The following is a 16,443-nucleotide window of genomic DNA, read 5'->3' as shown; positions in this document are numbered from 1 at the left end:
CTTTTGATATGTAGCTGTATACATACTCCACCTGAGTGAAGACAGACAGTACAGCATTGCTTACTCAATTTGACAGCGTTGTTTGCAGACCACTGCTGGTTTTCTGAGTAAGTTCTCAACAGGATGGCCTACATTCTGCTGCACAGATGACTTACAATATGCATCATCATGAAACCATATAACATTATGAAACCATATAACATTATGAAACCATATAACATTATGAAACAAACAAACAGTGTGAACTATCATATATTAATTTGCATGCGTTCTTCTGCCACTGCTTGGCGAGATTTTTCACCTATCCAATTACATTATAAGTTCACAAATTGAATATTTTCATTGATATATTAATTTTATTGGTGTCACAATTTTTTGTGTGTCCAACCCCCAGATCTTTGACAATAACATACCAGAAGAAAATTCTACAGCTCTTTTCGTCCTGGATATCCGTAATTAAATATAAAATAATGAAAAGTCCAAGTTGGAATATCAACAATATTACGGAAAGGACATACTGGTGCTCACCAAAAGGATGACATGTTGAGTTGCAGACAAGCATGATAAAAAGGCTGTTACATATAAACTTTCGGCAAAATCCTCCTTCAGGAAAAAGAAGGAGCCCCCTCCCCACACACACACACACACACACACACACACACACACACACACACAGGTGGCAGGACAGGGCTAAGCTGAAACGCGTAGTGTCAAAGGAGGGTAAACAGCTAGCAAGACTATAGACTTGAATTATCAAATGTAAATTCAGACATAGTAACAGCTTTAACCCCAATGTGCTGTCCACCAAAGCTACCAGTACAGTTCCATAGACTCCACAGTTCCCAGTAACAATCAGCTGTTTTCTACCAGAATTATTGAGTTGGTTTAGATAAATATTCACACCGCATATGTCCTCATATTGCCTTTGATGTTATGGCCACAAATCTTTGAAAAGTACTGTGCCCTCAGAAAAGAGGAAAAGGAAAGCAAGATGTATACATTCAACTCTTAAATATCTGGACTGGGTTCACTTGAGCGGAATGTTTTGCATCACCAGTTGCCTGGGGAAGTTTCGCGATAAATATGTAAGTTACTAATTATTATATTTTAAAAGTGTACAACAAGTGAAATAAGTGATGAATAAGAAAGGAGCATTTGTGGCAGCACGCATTACAATTACTTAAAAGGTGTGGCGAAGGATACTGCTTCCATGCTCATTTCATGAACAAAAGGCAATAACAGCATTGAATCATTAACACCACATGACTTTAACCACACAATTGCCTTTGACAATGTATTACATTATTGGAAAGATTGGTACATACATCGATAAAAACGGAACATTTAACAAACCACTTTTTGTGAGCAATGCTCAAAATCAGATTCCTGGATAGTGTGAGGAAGAGTCAGCAGTAGCAGATTAGTATGCTTTATTACATTTCAGAAGAATTCACAGATACAACTACCAAAAATAAAAACCAAGGTACAACAACGAAATTAAGACAATTGTACATGTAAAGGGAGGGAACTGCATGTGACAGCTCATTCTGTGTTATGCGGTTACATCAATAACAAAATCCAATTTAACATTGATTGCTTGGTGAAACTTTTGTTGGACAATGTGTGAACAAAAACAGTAAGTGAATGTTTCATAGATGAAACTGTTAGCGCAGACATGAAAAACTGACGCATATAGTATGCAGCTCACTCTGCTGCTGGATTGCAATTGTCTATCTCTACTTATAAAAACAAAATAAATTTTAATGCAATGTTAACTCCAAAATGTGACAGCAGCTGACTTCATAAACCACACATACAAAAGAAAAACACAAGCCACAATTCTGAATAGCTTGTGTGACAATGGCATCTGAGCATGTGGCAGCTGATCACCACATGTATGAAGTATGTACTCAAGACTGGAAATAGGTTGGCTCTCCTTCCAGAGTTAAAACAAATTCGCAAATGTTAGCTGTATTTCATATCCCGCAATGTACGATCTAAAATACACAAAAAGTAAATTGGCCACCAATTATATTTTATCATAACAAATTTTTTGCAACATGCACAGTAGTTAAAGTACCGTAACAACTGTAACCAATAACGAAAAGAGAACAAGTTCATTCCCGAGCTGCAATGACAGACTACAGAGTGTGAAAGGACAATTTTTGTTTATCAAACAGTTTCCTCAAATCTTATGAGAGAGAAAGCCTAGTGAACAACTCGCACAGGTCCCAAAATTGAAGTTTTCAATTTTTTTTTTTTTTTTTTTTGAAAGTAAATATTTTACAGAGAAACTACAGAATTGTGTAGCTTTGCTTCCTTCAGACAAAACATTAAATAAGTTGAATAGGGGCAGAACACCTTCACCGTCCAAAGAACACATGGTGCGAAGTTACTGTTGTTGGCATTGAATCTCACACATACCACACCAATGCCATTCCATGTGTCATGTCACACCATGTCGATAGGTGCCCTTCTTAACACACAAGACCGGTCACGTTAGGCACATAACTGATACCATACACATGGCATCACTACTTATAGAAACAGTTCACCAGTTGTGTCCCTCCTAAACCCATTTGCCTCCCTGTGCATTTTGAATTAAATCTGCCCAATTCACTTCTGAGTAGTCAGCTTCAACACAAGATGCAGCCCAAAAGTAGACATGAACAGATAAATTTTACAATATCTAAGGAGTAGTTATCAAAGGAGAGAAAAACCAAATAAAGAGTTATTTTGTCATGCAGTTATTAAATTAACAATTTCTGAAATGCAGTTAGTGACTTTGTTCATGAACTTATTTATTGCAACAAGATCATCTAATTACTAAATTATTCATATTATTGGTTTTGGCAATTTAGTGCCATCATCATATGTGATAATTACTCCACTAATGGCTTCTTCAAGATGTATGGGAATTCAAGTTACGTGTGGTGAATGTCATGAAATCGATAAAATATGTCAATTAATTAAACACAATGCCATCACATGGTATGACGAAGTAGACATTCAACAACATATTGAACACCTTTCCATGAAGTTAAGAATGTATAGAACAAGTGTGTTTGGTTGGTTGTGGATTACTCACAACATCTGAAGGTAACAAACTGCCGAAACTGGCATTGTGAATGAAGTAGTCATCACGTGATTGTGATAATTACGTAACACTGATAAGCTCAAGTGCTTCCATAGACAATACGTCAACACTTAGTCTGTTAATATTTCTCATTTTGTATTATTACCTAACACACTATTACAGATAAATCCTCCTTACTTGTTTGCATGTCGACTTAGGTGCTTTTTATAATTGCTTTCCAAAAGAATGTCGCCATCGTATTTCTCATGGCGACTCCAATCATTCATTTCTCCAATTTCATTTTGATTTGAAGATCTCCCATCCTTCTTGAAAAATTTTTTATTTTTCCTTCCACGAGGTATTGGTGTATTAAGTCCTAAAGTAAGATCACAGCATACCATTATAAAACAAACAAAGACTATCTTTCATTTTAGAACTAAATTTTAACAACTTGTCATTGCGTTTCCCTTCATTACATACCCATGTGATTCTTCTGCACTCTTGTTTCTCCATTTTCCGATGGTGTAATCAGATCCCAAATAAAACTCCTGATTTTGTCATCACCTCTGTAGTATCTCAAGCAATAAAGTAACTGAAAAGATTACAAGCAACTATCATCCGTTGTTTGTACCACTTAACAGTCAAGAAAATGTCATTGCAAATGAAATCAGTTCTATGTTTGAACTCATAAAGAAATTGATATTCTTTCAGTATTAGCATGGCAAGTCATCATTAAAAACAATGAAAAAATAATTTCATAATTTCCATGAAACTAAGAGATGTATTTAATTTCACCTATAGTCAGAGGGAAATGAGGTCACAATTGAAATTAAATAATTGACAGAATTTTTGGTTCAACCACACTTCAGCCACCTAAAAAGCTGAAAAGTTAAATCAATTATCAACTAGATACTCACTGTTCAGAGAGACAGAATACACATCTCTTTGGTGGGGGGACACCACTGGTATAGGACTGAGGAGCCATGGCAGAGAATTAGGAGGTTAAATGGGAACTCTTGGTAACATTATGAAGAAAGGCGAGAGAGGTGATTCAGGACAAAACTGGAGAAGAGAAATACAAGTTATAATGACTGGGAGCACAGGTCACCACTGTCGTGACAGGGCTTTCTCTTTCCAACTGAAAGGCATCCTGAGCTGCTCATTATTGCAGTATCTATAGCCTCAGTGAACTTCAAGCATATTTCTTAATTCCTTAGAACTTCCAGACCCCACTTCTTTGAACACAGATTCTTTCCGACTACCCTCTTAAACTTCAGCCAACTCTTCATCATTACTACATTGTGAGCCAAGTCTCTATTTGCTTATGGGTATGCCTTACAACCCAAAATCTGATTTTGGAATCTCTGCCAGACCATGATGTAATTTAATCTTCCTGCATCTCCCGGCCTTTTTTTAAAAAAGTATACTGTATCCTCTTGCTATTCTTGAATAGCGTGTTCCTTATTATCATCTGAAATTTACTGCATAACTCAATTAAGTCTTTCTTGTTTCTCATTCCCACTGCCAAACCCACATTCTCCCATAACACTTTCTTCTATCACTATTGCAACCACATTCTTATCCCCCAAGACTATTAGATTTTCATCTCCCTTTATGTACCGAATCAGCCATTAAATATCATCATATTCCCCCCCCCCCCCCCCCAAAATCCTCTGCTTATGACATTAGCACATATACCCGAGCTATTGTCGATTGTTGTCAGTGTTGTTTGCTGCCGATTCTGCTGAGAACAACTCTAGAACTGAATTATTCACACTAACCCACTCTGTACCCCAAACTCCTATTCATAACAAATACTACTTCCATTATACCACTTCCTGCTGCTTTTGATATTACCATACACTCGTCTGACCAGAAATCCGTGTTTTCTTTCCATTTCACTTCACTGTCCCCCAATATATCTACAGTGAGCTTTACCATTTTCAGATTTTCTAGCTTTCCTATCATGCTCAAACTTCTGACATTCCATGCCCCAACTCTTAGAATGTTACCCTTTTACTGGTTATTCAACCTTTTTCTCATAACGGTCACCTCCACCTTGGCAGTTACCTCCTGGAGATCCGAAAGGGCAGGGCATAGGGTGGAGGTATAGTCTGGACTCTTTAGCCAATGGAGAGAACATCATGACACTTTTTTGTTACAGGCCACATGTTCTATGGATACTCATTATACATCTTTAATGTAATGGTGTCAATTGTGTTCTGGACCCTCAGGCCATTGATCATTGCTGCTTCTTCGGCACCTTTTAGAGGTAGTTTCCTATCGCAAGGGTAAGACAGAGCCTGAGCTCCTGTCCACTCCTCTGCCCACTTTGACGAGGCTGTTTGCGGAATAAGGGCAACTTCTTATGCCTGATGTCATTAGCTGCCACTGTTGGTTTTTGTTTAAAATTTAAGTAGTGAGGTTTGAACCCAACAGAATTGAGGACGTTTTGATTACTAGGCAAAGACGCTACCCCTAGACCAGGGTTGCAATTTTTACATTCTTACAACAGCGATTTTAAATTTTTCCTGGGGATGACTGGTGAGATATGGCATGGGAGATCTGTTTCTGGGCAAGGTTGGGCAAGTAATTTTGGTCTGTGAAGGCCTTAGAGAGACCCTTGCTCCCACATGTGGCACTAGCACCTTCCCCAACTTCTATCTCCTCCTCCCTGCACCATACCTCTTCTTCAACCCCAATACCCATTTGACCAAGACTGCTGCTCATGTTGGTCACAGTCACTGTTGAGTCTTAGTGCTCAGTGACAGTGCCGTGTGTGTGTGTGTGTGTGTGTGTGTGTGTGTGTGTGTGTGTGTGTGTGTGTGTGTTGGCGTGCGCACCTGTGTGTGTGAGCGAGCGCACGCGCCCGTCCGTCCGTCCAAAAGCTTAAATATTCAGCATTCTTTTTCACTGTGCCCGTCTGTGTGGCTAGTAGCAATCTATCCTTTCCATATTATTGTTACTCCATCCTGGACTTTCCAATGTTGAGATTTTACTTAATGATTTTCTATCCAACCGACAACTGTCTGTTGTTTCCTTTTGTTACCATTATCTTATCACATTACATTCTCAGTGACTGTCCTCTTTATCCCCCGACTTTCCTGCGTTTTATTGTATTTATTGTCACCTTTCGAACCAAATACGCTCTGCATTGATTGTAGGAGCTGTGTATAGCATCCAACATTCTTCCTGCGGATAAAAATATCCCTGGACCTTGAAACTGGTCAAACTATCTTCCTACACCGTCTCATATTTTTACGCATTTTCTTGTACCTTTCTGTGCCGAGTTCTTTGTTGCATCCCACACGGAATTCCCTGCCCCCGTCCTTGCTCTTATTTAAATATGCACATATTAACCTGGCTTATCCAATTATACCTGCTAAATTCTCTTTTCACACCCAAGAACCTGCATCCCACACAACAATCATCATCTTCGCACCCCCCCCCCCCCCCCCCTCCCGCCACCACATCCAAATTGATCTCATTGTGTTTCAAGTGGATTTTATATCATGTTTGACTATAGACAATGCTCACACAAGTTTCACCTTTTCCCATATATTTCACTATGGACCCACGCTCCTTCAGTACAGAATAGTTTCCCTCTCCCTAGTCAGAACCCAGTCCTACATACTGTCTTGCACTGTTACCCAGCTTCATGGAATTTCCTAAATGGACTGACCATCAAACTAGTCATAATCGACTGCAACCCCCTCCCCTTTACATATGACCTCTAGCTGTTCGAATTCCATCAGTCCATAGCCCTCACTGATACGGTCCTGTAAAACCATATAAATCATGCCTAAACCTCCTTTGATTACCTGCTCTCCAGCCATACACTCAACGAAGTATCCAAACTGTCCACCTCATACTCTAATCTTGGATTACCAGTATCAATCACCTCTACAACATCCTCAGTAACCCTTCATTGCTGTTGCTACATTTACCACACACTTAGAAACTACCTCCTACCATCAAAAGCATCAGTACTTTCCAAAGGCTGTACCTTTTGCCTCACTCACAAATTCAATGGTCCTGGGCTTATTAGAAGATCTTTCCTCCTACGGTGGGAATACTTTTACTACAAACTCTACTTATTAGACAATCCAAAATCAACACTGAACCCTGTCTGACTCAGTTTACTCCTCCATTCAACCATGAGCCATCCAAACTGCCACCTACTCACTACCGTTAACCTTTCAGTATATACTGAACTTGAACCTGGCCTCACCATAATACCCCAAATCATTGAACAAGGAAACCAGCCTTAGATCAGTAGAAAGAACTGCAATCAACCACCTAAAAACTGTACCCAACCTTATAATCCTACCTCCCGATGAAGGCTCCCAAATGTGGTTATGAACTGCAGGGATTACCTGTCTTGAAGTACTCTGCCAGCTGTCACGTTAGTCCACATGTAAGTCCTGCCACAGTAACTCAATTCCAGAACTCCAGCAGGATTTCCTGTTTATTCTCAAATCCTTAGATTTATCCCAAAACCTCTTCCCTAACTGACTCTCCCCTCACATCCACCACTCCTGCATTCTACACACTTCCTGGAGTTTATAAACCCAACCACCCGTAACACCCCATTGTGGCTGGTTACTATACTCTTACAGAAAGAATAACTGCTGTCGTGGACCAACACCTTCAGTCTTTAACCCATAAACTATCCTCCTACATAGAAGGCACCAACTATTTCCTTCATCGATTCTCCACAGTTCCTGCATATTTACCACAAAATGCATTGGTCATCACACTTGACACTACTTCCCTCTACACTCCCAATACTCAACTGACTCTAAACCTAGCCTTCTTCCTCTTCGTCAATACGAAGGCATCACCTACAAACAAATCTGTGGTAGGCAATCAAAACTCACATGGCAGCACCCTATGCCAAACTGTTCATGGACGATCCCGAGGAATCCTCCACAACCATCCAGAATCCCACACCCCTTAGCTTGTTCCGATTCACTGATGACATCGTCGTGATCTGGTCTGAGGGTGAATACACCCTATCCACATTCCTTCAGAACCTTAATACCTTATCCTATATTCTCCTTCACCTAGTCCTCCTCAGTCCAGCAAGCTACATTTCTCAGTGCAGACCTCCACCTCAAGGATGACTACATTAGTAACCATGTTCACATCAAACCTACCAACCATCAACAGTACCTCCACTTCGACAATTGCCACCTATTCCACACCAAGAAGTCCCTTCCACGGCACCTAGCTGCCCATGGTCATTACACTCGTAGTGACAATCAGTCCCTCTCCAAATTTGTCAATGGTCACAATGAAGCGATCACAGACCAAAATTACCCTTCCAACCTTGTCCAGAAACAGATCTCCCACACCTTGTCTCACAGTAACCTGTCACCTCTCATGGACCCACTGTCTGGCCACAAAGGAGCACACCTCCCTTGATTCAGTACCACCGAGGACTGGAGCATCTGAATCATATACTCCACCAGTGCATCATGCTCTGCAATGAAAAATGTACTCCCAACCCTTCCCAGAGTGATGTTCTGCCACCCACCCAACCTTCACAACATTGAGCGTTCCCTTGGAATGACAAACTAATCTAATCTTATTCGGGCCACCTCTACCTCTGCTCCCAACCCCTTGCCATATGGCTCACATTCCTGCAATATACCTTGATGGAAGACCTGTTACATACATCATTTCACTACCAGCTCCAGTCCTGTCACAGGCATCTCCCACCACAACAAAGCCAGGAACACCCATGAAAGCAGCCTTATGAACAAGCAAGCTGCAACCACTGCACCATATTCTACATGGGCATGACAACAGTCCACAGGAGTAGCCACAGCCAAACTGTGGCCAAGAGACAGCTGGACTATCCTTTCACAAAACATGATGTTTCACTTTAATGCCCCCTTCACACTTCACAGCCTCTGCCATCTGCCCCCCCCCCCCCCCCCTCCTATAACAACAACTCTCCAAACTGCACTGGTGGGAACTTTTCCTACAACATATCCTCCTTTCCCATAAGCCTCCTGGCCTCAACCATAGCCAACCCTCTCCTCCACGTGCCTAAGCCTTTCCCTGCTCCCTCTCTAGTACTATACACAACTTCTATCCTGACAATACTCCCGCATATTTCTTCCCTCTTCTCTACACTCCCCTTAAATGCTTACAAATTTGCTCTTTTCCTACCATAAATAATCTTTGGTGCTTTCTGGTTAATTTGTTTCACTTCTCTGCCAATAATATGAGCATACTGTTGTTCCACAATTTCAAACATATTTATTTTCTGATGGTCCTTTCTTCCTTTACATAGTAAGTTGCACTGTATTTAGTAGTCAGCATTAAATTGTAGGTTTTCAGTAACTGGCTGGGTGCGTTAGTTTAAATGCCAGAGGAAGACAAGGGCATAAGACCACCTATAGGACAATACCTAGTAAAGTGCTACAGTGTTCCAAATTAATTAATACTAGAAGAGACTGACAAATGCCCTCATACATGCACATATCCCCAATTAAATGTGGCTCCTTGTGAAAGTGGAAGTATTATAGGGCACTTTTTACATGCACTGAAGCACTCACAAGAATGTAAGCCACGAAATTCAGTGACCAGACCATGGTTTGGACAAAACGATTACTGTGAAAAGCATTTGCAGATGCTTGTTCTGGCTAACTTTTTATTGTGTGGCCACACATAATTATAGTCTGACAGATTCATGGGTTAATAAGTTACAATCCACTGAAATAATATTTCTGGTGTATTTTATCTATCTATAAGAAAATTATGTTGGAAGGGCATCATTACTTCATAAATAAATGTGATCTAAACTTTATAAAATTAGCAACCAATGCACATTTGTGTATTAAAATTATCTTGTCAGTCTTCCACTGCACTTTTCTTTTTCTTTTGGGGGGGGGGGGGGGGGGGGCTAGACAATTTGAGTATTCCAACAATAAACACAATTTTCTAAATTAATATCTACAATAATTACAGCAATTCTAATTGAAAAGAAAGTAATTCTTGAGACTCAAATAACTTACAATGACACGAGCGCAATCTTCTACATCAGATTCTCGCCATCCACGACGGAAATGGCTGTGTGTGAGTATTTCTGTCCAACGGCTCCACCTAACAAAAAATGGATTTAGCAGATTCTCAAAATTGATTGGTCTGTGATGTGTGTGCTGAGCTGTTCATGTTTAACATGGAACACAATAAGTGGCTAGTAACAGTAGTTACTGAATTTCTGTTCTTTGTATTCGACAACTAGAAATCATTAATTAATTAAATACCATTGAGTTTTACAAAATATTCAGCGATGTAAAACAAATTGAGTTGAATACTCTAGTCAGTCTACCATCATTTATCTCAGCTGAATTTACTATGGACAATTTTTACATAGCCAAATAAAATAAAAGCTGAAGTTTATGTCTTAATACTACTTGGTGCATGTATTTCATCTTTGTTGATTAAAAAGTAATTACAATGTTTGCTACATGTGAAATAAATTTAAGACACCACCAACTAAGTGAAACAGCTATCATATGCATGTCAACAACAAACAATGATGATTATTAAAAACCCATATTTGTTTATTTACCAGACTTTGAACACACATGGCACTTGGAAAAGTATCTAATCTAAACACAATGCTGACATTATCAATGTAGTATAGCTGCTCCTTACATGTATTAAAGTATCTGTCACAAATAACATTAACACCAACACTTACCCAAATGTCAGAAGACCCCTTTCTATTTTAAAACATTCGCTTCTTGCCCAGCTCCCATACACAATTTCACCATCCCTTGGGATATAATCATCGCACGGGAACTTTATCTTGTGTTTCTTACCATGTTTCCTGTGTCTTCGGCCTGTAAAAATAAAATAAACGACCTTTACTACTGTGCCAAATGTATGCACACATGCATAAAAGTATAAAAATGCAACAGTTTCATCTCTCAACTCTGAAATTCCTACTGTGCATACTTCTGTTCTTACTTGTGTACAGTACACTATCACAGATGTCCGGTAACACAATGAACTACAGTTATTTTGAGTACAAGGACTAATTCAGCAAGCGCTAAGTGCAGGCACTGAGACAACCAAACTTGTAAATACTGTAGTCTTCGTAAACATACCTCTAAAGATTTTGTCTGTTATAACACACGACTGAACGTCTGAGGTTACAATGAAACAGCGTTGATTAAGTATTTGTTTCTATTTTCAGTTGTGCTAAAAATTATAACAGGTTTCCATTTAAAAAAACGTAAGTATGTGTTGAAAATCATATTTCCATGTATTTCTCAATGGTTTGTATAAACTAATTACACCAGCCCCTCTCCTCACTTTCGGTCTGTGGAATTGGTTATTCAGTGTTTGTTGTGGTTTGGGAGGCGTTTCCAGAGGTAATGTTAGGTGACTCACCCTGTATTGTGAGCATACGACACGTTTTCATCTCTTACTTTTTTTAAGGATTATTATACTGTCAATGTCACTGCATAATCCGTAATCTATGGACAAACTAAAATAAATATGAAAAACTAATTCTGAAGCTTGGTTGTTTTAGCAGGTGTTACCATTTAATATACATCAAACACAAATGTGAGAGCAAAATTTTAAATAATGGCAAAATTTTTTTTCTCAGTGGCAAGTTGTCAAAGTGTTAAGTTCTGAAAGAGTCAAATGCTCCGTGATTAGAGTAATGTAAAGCACATTCTTACATATTATGATGTAATTCATCTTGTGTAAAAGGAAATTTACTTTGAAATGAACACTTGTCAACTCACTATTCACAATATTTTCCCTTGACTTATTAGAAATGTAAATAGCTGTGATGTTACGCTCTTCAAAAGCAATTTGTTATTATGAAACATATAGTCTTTGCCCTACAGCCTCTGACACATTTTACTGTCAGCAGGCGCTTGTGTGTGTGCACCGTGTTTTGTTGTTATAATGGCGCATCTTCTTTGTGAAGAAAATTTCGTTTTTGTGTTATTCTCTCATTTACATTTTATTGCTGTAGTTTTAGTCTGCAGACAAGTTGATGTCAGCACAGAAAATAGGCGTCACATACTAAACATGAGATTAAACAAATCTTTAAAGAAGTGGATTTTTGTTTTTATTTCAGTTTTTAAGTTCTAACCTGACCTGCCATTACATGCCACGTAATAAGCCTAGTGCCTCTAATACATATGTTGTTCCATATGCATCAGATAGTGAAAGCAGGAGATGAAGTAATTTGCCCATTTCAGTTTAGTCATTGCATAATGACAGCAAATGTTGCTAAATACTTTAAAATCCAATCAAAATTTTTCACATACAACACAGTGTTTAATGCTCACTAACGAGTAACATATTTGCTATGCATGAAGTGGTTATATTCAATAACACAGATTAAATAAGACTCTTAATCTTTCAGATAACATCCAACACAATATTGAAGGCCAATGTAAACCATCAATCATAGTACAAAAACTAGAAAGACATTCATCTACATACGCAACACAACTAAATGTTTATCTCTTGTTTTATAATTTTTGTTAGTTCTTGAATGGTATAAGGATTTATGATAACATGAACTGTAAGGATACCATCCAATCAAAAAATGTAATTTCTATTTTACAATCGCACAAACAGTTATGAATTCTGATTCTATTGTGTTTACATGACAACAGTGGGTTGTGTACATATGTCTGTGCTGTTGTATGTGTCAACATGTCAAGCATTCATCAGGTACAATTTTTACTACTTGTAAAAAATGGACTTTCACTGAGAATGCATCCTAGTTGAAAGAGTTACACAGACAATACAAAACAAAAGTTGAATGTTAAGTTGTTGAATAGCCAATGAAGAACATATCAACAATCAATGATCAAATCCGGTGTTTAATTGCAGCAGAGTCAGATTTCAGCACTTACAGAGTTATTTTCAGTGCTTACACCAACAGCTGACAGTAGTACAAAGTGTCACTTCAGTAAGCCATATTGGTTGATGTAGAACATACATGAGTATAACATTACAGGGTGTATACGGGGACAAGGAAAAAAAATCCCAGATTATTCGCGGATTTCCCATTTAAAAAATATGCTTTTTCCTGGGCGAAAATACACTTTTTCTGTGCTAAGTGACAGTAGGTTTCCCATAGATTTTCCCTCGGAACTGTAAAACTTATCAATCCTTTGAATGGTTAACGTTTTATACAATCGCATAGAACTCCCCGGGAAAAAAAAAAAAAAAAAGACGGGGCAGAGAAGTTTTGGAGAGACTTTTAATTAAAAAAAAAGGAGAGAAGTTTTGGAAAGACCTTTGATTTGCAGCAACATATAGGCTGCATATTTTCGTATTACGAAAGTATAAATACAAGTTGCACCAAACACAGCACGTTAGTTTCCGGAGCGTTGAAACCGAGGTTGCGATGTCCTTTTGTAAGCGAGTCATATCTCAAGCCACGAGATCTCGCCAGCCAATGATAGCAGCTATTCAGAGCATAGGACACGTGTTATAGTCAGCCAATAGCAAGATCACTGGTTACATAGCGCGAACACGCAGGAGGAAAAGTTAATGGTTTACATTAATGTACACAGTACTGTGTATCTACAAGAAAAGCTAAGCTTTCACATGTAATTTTGGTCTCTAAGATTAACACGCTACAACAGAAGCTAAGCTTTCACATGTAATACTGATTTTTTTTTTTTTTTTGCATGTGTTATACTTAATATACATCACACAAATGTGCTAGTAAATTTAAAATTCTGACATAAATGTCTCGGTTCGAAATTTTTGTAAGTGGTCCTCAAACTGTTCAGTTTCGAATGCTCTGTGATTCAGATATCCATCCCACTTTCTCACACGTAACATAATTCATCTTGCGTAAAAAGAACTTTACTTTGAAAGTAACGCTTTTCTGAACACCGTTCGCAATACCATCCGGAGACTGTTAGAAATAGGTTCAATTTACCAGTTGCCAGAGACCGCCAGAAAACAAGCATTATTGTGCGTGTGCAACTGTAGTGGTGTAGGAAGCCCGCATGTTCGTGTGTATAAAGCACTAACAGAGCTTACATTACATCATAAAAGAAACAGGGCATCAGAGGATACTCCAAAGAGCATCAGAATTTCGTAAGCAATACTAAAATGCATAATTCGGCTTGATGTGCAAATTGGCTTTTTTCAGATTCACAATGAAGTAGGTCCCATCTGATATTAAGCTTTTCAGTGTGGTTTTTGGGATGTAAATTTTCTTGGAGTACCAGTACTCTGCGATCTCATTTTTGGTTCTTTATTATGGCATAATGCCATATATGGCAGAAGATGATAAAGTGCACTTGAAATTCAGAGAACATTTGGAACTAGGCAATACTGCAGAAAGAAACACTTCGTTTCAAATAAAATGATTGCCTCAGTGGAAAGATTAATAAAGCCAAATTTCTTTAGCAAACTTGCAAAAATAACTTCACTGTTCTGCAAGGCGATTCATGCTTGACTGCTACTAACTTGGAAATACAATAAAATCAGAAAACTGAAATTAATAATATATTTTTGCCCTCCGTAATTATGTGAATGTATTTTAATTCACTTGATAGCTCCCGGCCACAGAAATCCGTTTTGTTTTCATTTGACGTGGGAGCTGTACACGAAGAGAAGCAGCGAAATCACTTAACGTAAACACGGGTCACGTGGAGGTTAACTCCCTCCCCACTACAACTCAGACAACTCTGTGCAAGCGTGAATCTGGCCGCTAGGGTGCGGGAGAAAAATTTTTCTCGTTTGCATCTGGCTGCTTGCTGCTACTACTGATACAGCTGACAGCCAAACTTCAAGTAGCGGGAGAAGGTTCTGCTTATACGTGAGTCAAATGCGCATACGCAAGAGACCGCTGGGAATTGGTCAAACGAACCTAACGTAAACAGTTGTGACGTCATACTCATAGCAAGCAGTTTATTGTTACGAAGAATTACAGTCTGCGCCCTACGGCCTTTGACATATTTTTGCTACTTGCAGACGCTTGTGCGTGCACGGTGTTTTGTTGTTGTAAATTGCACATTTCCTTTGCCACTACAGTTTTATTTTTTTCCCCTCTCGTTTATATTTTATTGCTGCAGTATCATTCACCAGTAGCAGAATACAATAACATTCTTTGCTAGAGAATCAATTCTGCAGTCAAAATTACAAAAATGTAACTGAATGCTAAAACAATGAAAAATTCCCGGAATTGCGAAAAATTCCCAGTTTTTTCCCGGATGAAAAAATTCCTGGGTGTCCCGGGTCGTATACACCCTGCATTAACTCATGCTGGACTCCTGTATCTTCTAAATCAACCAATATTGTTTACTAAGCACCAATGTCACCTGTTGTTATATGCACTGATAATGACCGTGTAATAGTTGAAATCTAGATCAGCTGTAATAAAATGACTGACTGATTTCGCGACTGATTGCTGTTCGTTTTTCCACTGTGTTAAGACAGAATGTTTTGAGTGGCTGCACGTCCACATTCTCAAAAACCCATAGAAGAGGCAAAATGGTTATATCGTGACAATACAATGTACTTTTCTATTGGTTCAGAATCCCAGCACTATCAATACCAGCATTCTCGCTGATGATCCAATCTTTCATATATTTATTCAAAGCCAATTAAATTCAATAGTGAACTGTTAAGCTACAACATAAAATTACCTCTTCCTCTGCCAACACCAATGGCAGGATCTTCATCACTTTCTGATGAACTGTCCAGTTCAGACATGTCGACAACTGACTCATCATGGCCATATCGCTTGATTTGTGTGCGGCGTCTGGGTTCAGATATGACAAGTTGATCCTGGAGGCAAAATTTTTTTATAGTAAAATTTTAACGTAACTGCAAGTCAATGTAAGGACATGGCAAAGCATTTTACATACCTTTTCTTCTTTCTCCGAGGTGTCAATTTCTGCTTTCTTTGCCCATTTCTTCCAGAAATCAGGATCATCTATGTCAATATCGGACCGTATTCCAGATGAGGCAAAACTAGCTTTTGAGAAGGTTGATCCTTTCTCAGATTCTAATGTAATGATTTGTGTTCTGCGTTCTAAAATTTGATCTATATCTTCTTCACAAAACTTGTCTCCTGCGCTATCTTCATCCATAATGGCACCATAAGCACCTATCAACAATTGTCAAGATTTAGAGTGACTATTCTTTAGAAGTCAAAGACACAGTAACACATTTCTAAAACGTGCAACAATTTTACAAAACAAGTTTAGGTTTTGAGCCACCAACAAATATTTTTTGCTATTAAGGAAAAACTTAAACGTATGAATTCAACAATTGCTAATGTGCTAAAAATAAATAATACATTAAAACCTTGTTATCATCCACCTGCTTTTAAGAAATTCCTGCTG

General features: G+C 38.5%; 1 protein-coding gene across 1 annotated transcript in view; it reads right to left on the bottom strand.

Annotated features, from left to right (window-relative positions):
* LOC124594923 (chromodomain-helicase-DNA-binding protein 7) overlaps positions 1-16,443 on the bottom strand; it is a 310,905-nt gene that overhangs the window by 143,155 nt on the left and 151,307 nt on the right. Inside the window, exons 20-25 of the mRNA XM_047133415.1 lie at positions 15,964-16,205; positions 15,742-15,883; positions 10,797-10,938; positions 10,105-10,192; positions 3,557-3,668; positions 3,275-3,452 (exon numbers count right to left, since the gene is read on the bottom strand). Coding sequence (XP_046989371.1) covers positions 3,275-3,452; positions 3,557-3,668; positions 10,105-10,192; positions 10,797-10,938; positions 15,742-15,883; positions 15,964-16,205 — 904 coding nt within the window. The remainder of the gene's footprint in view (positions 1-3,274; positions 3,453-3,556; positions 3,669-10,104; positions 10,193-10,796; positions 10,939-15,741; positions 15,884-15,963; positions 16,206-16,443) is intronic.

This window comes from Schistocerca americana, chromosome 2, assembly GCF_021461395.2.
Source record: "Schistocerca americana isolate TAMUIC-IGC-003095 chromosome 2, iqSchAmer2.1, whole genome shotgun sequence".
In the NCBI taxonomy this organism is placed as follows: domain Eukaryota; kingdom Metazoa; phylum Arthropoda; class Insecta; order Orthoptera; family Acrididae; genus Schistocerca; species Schistocerca americana.
This window is presented reverse-complemented; position numbering and strand designations above follow the sequence as displayed.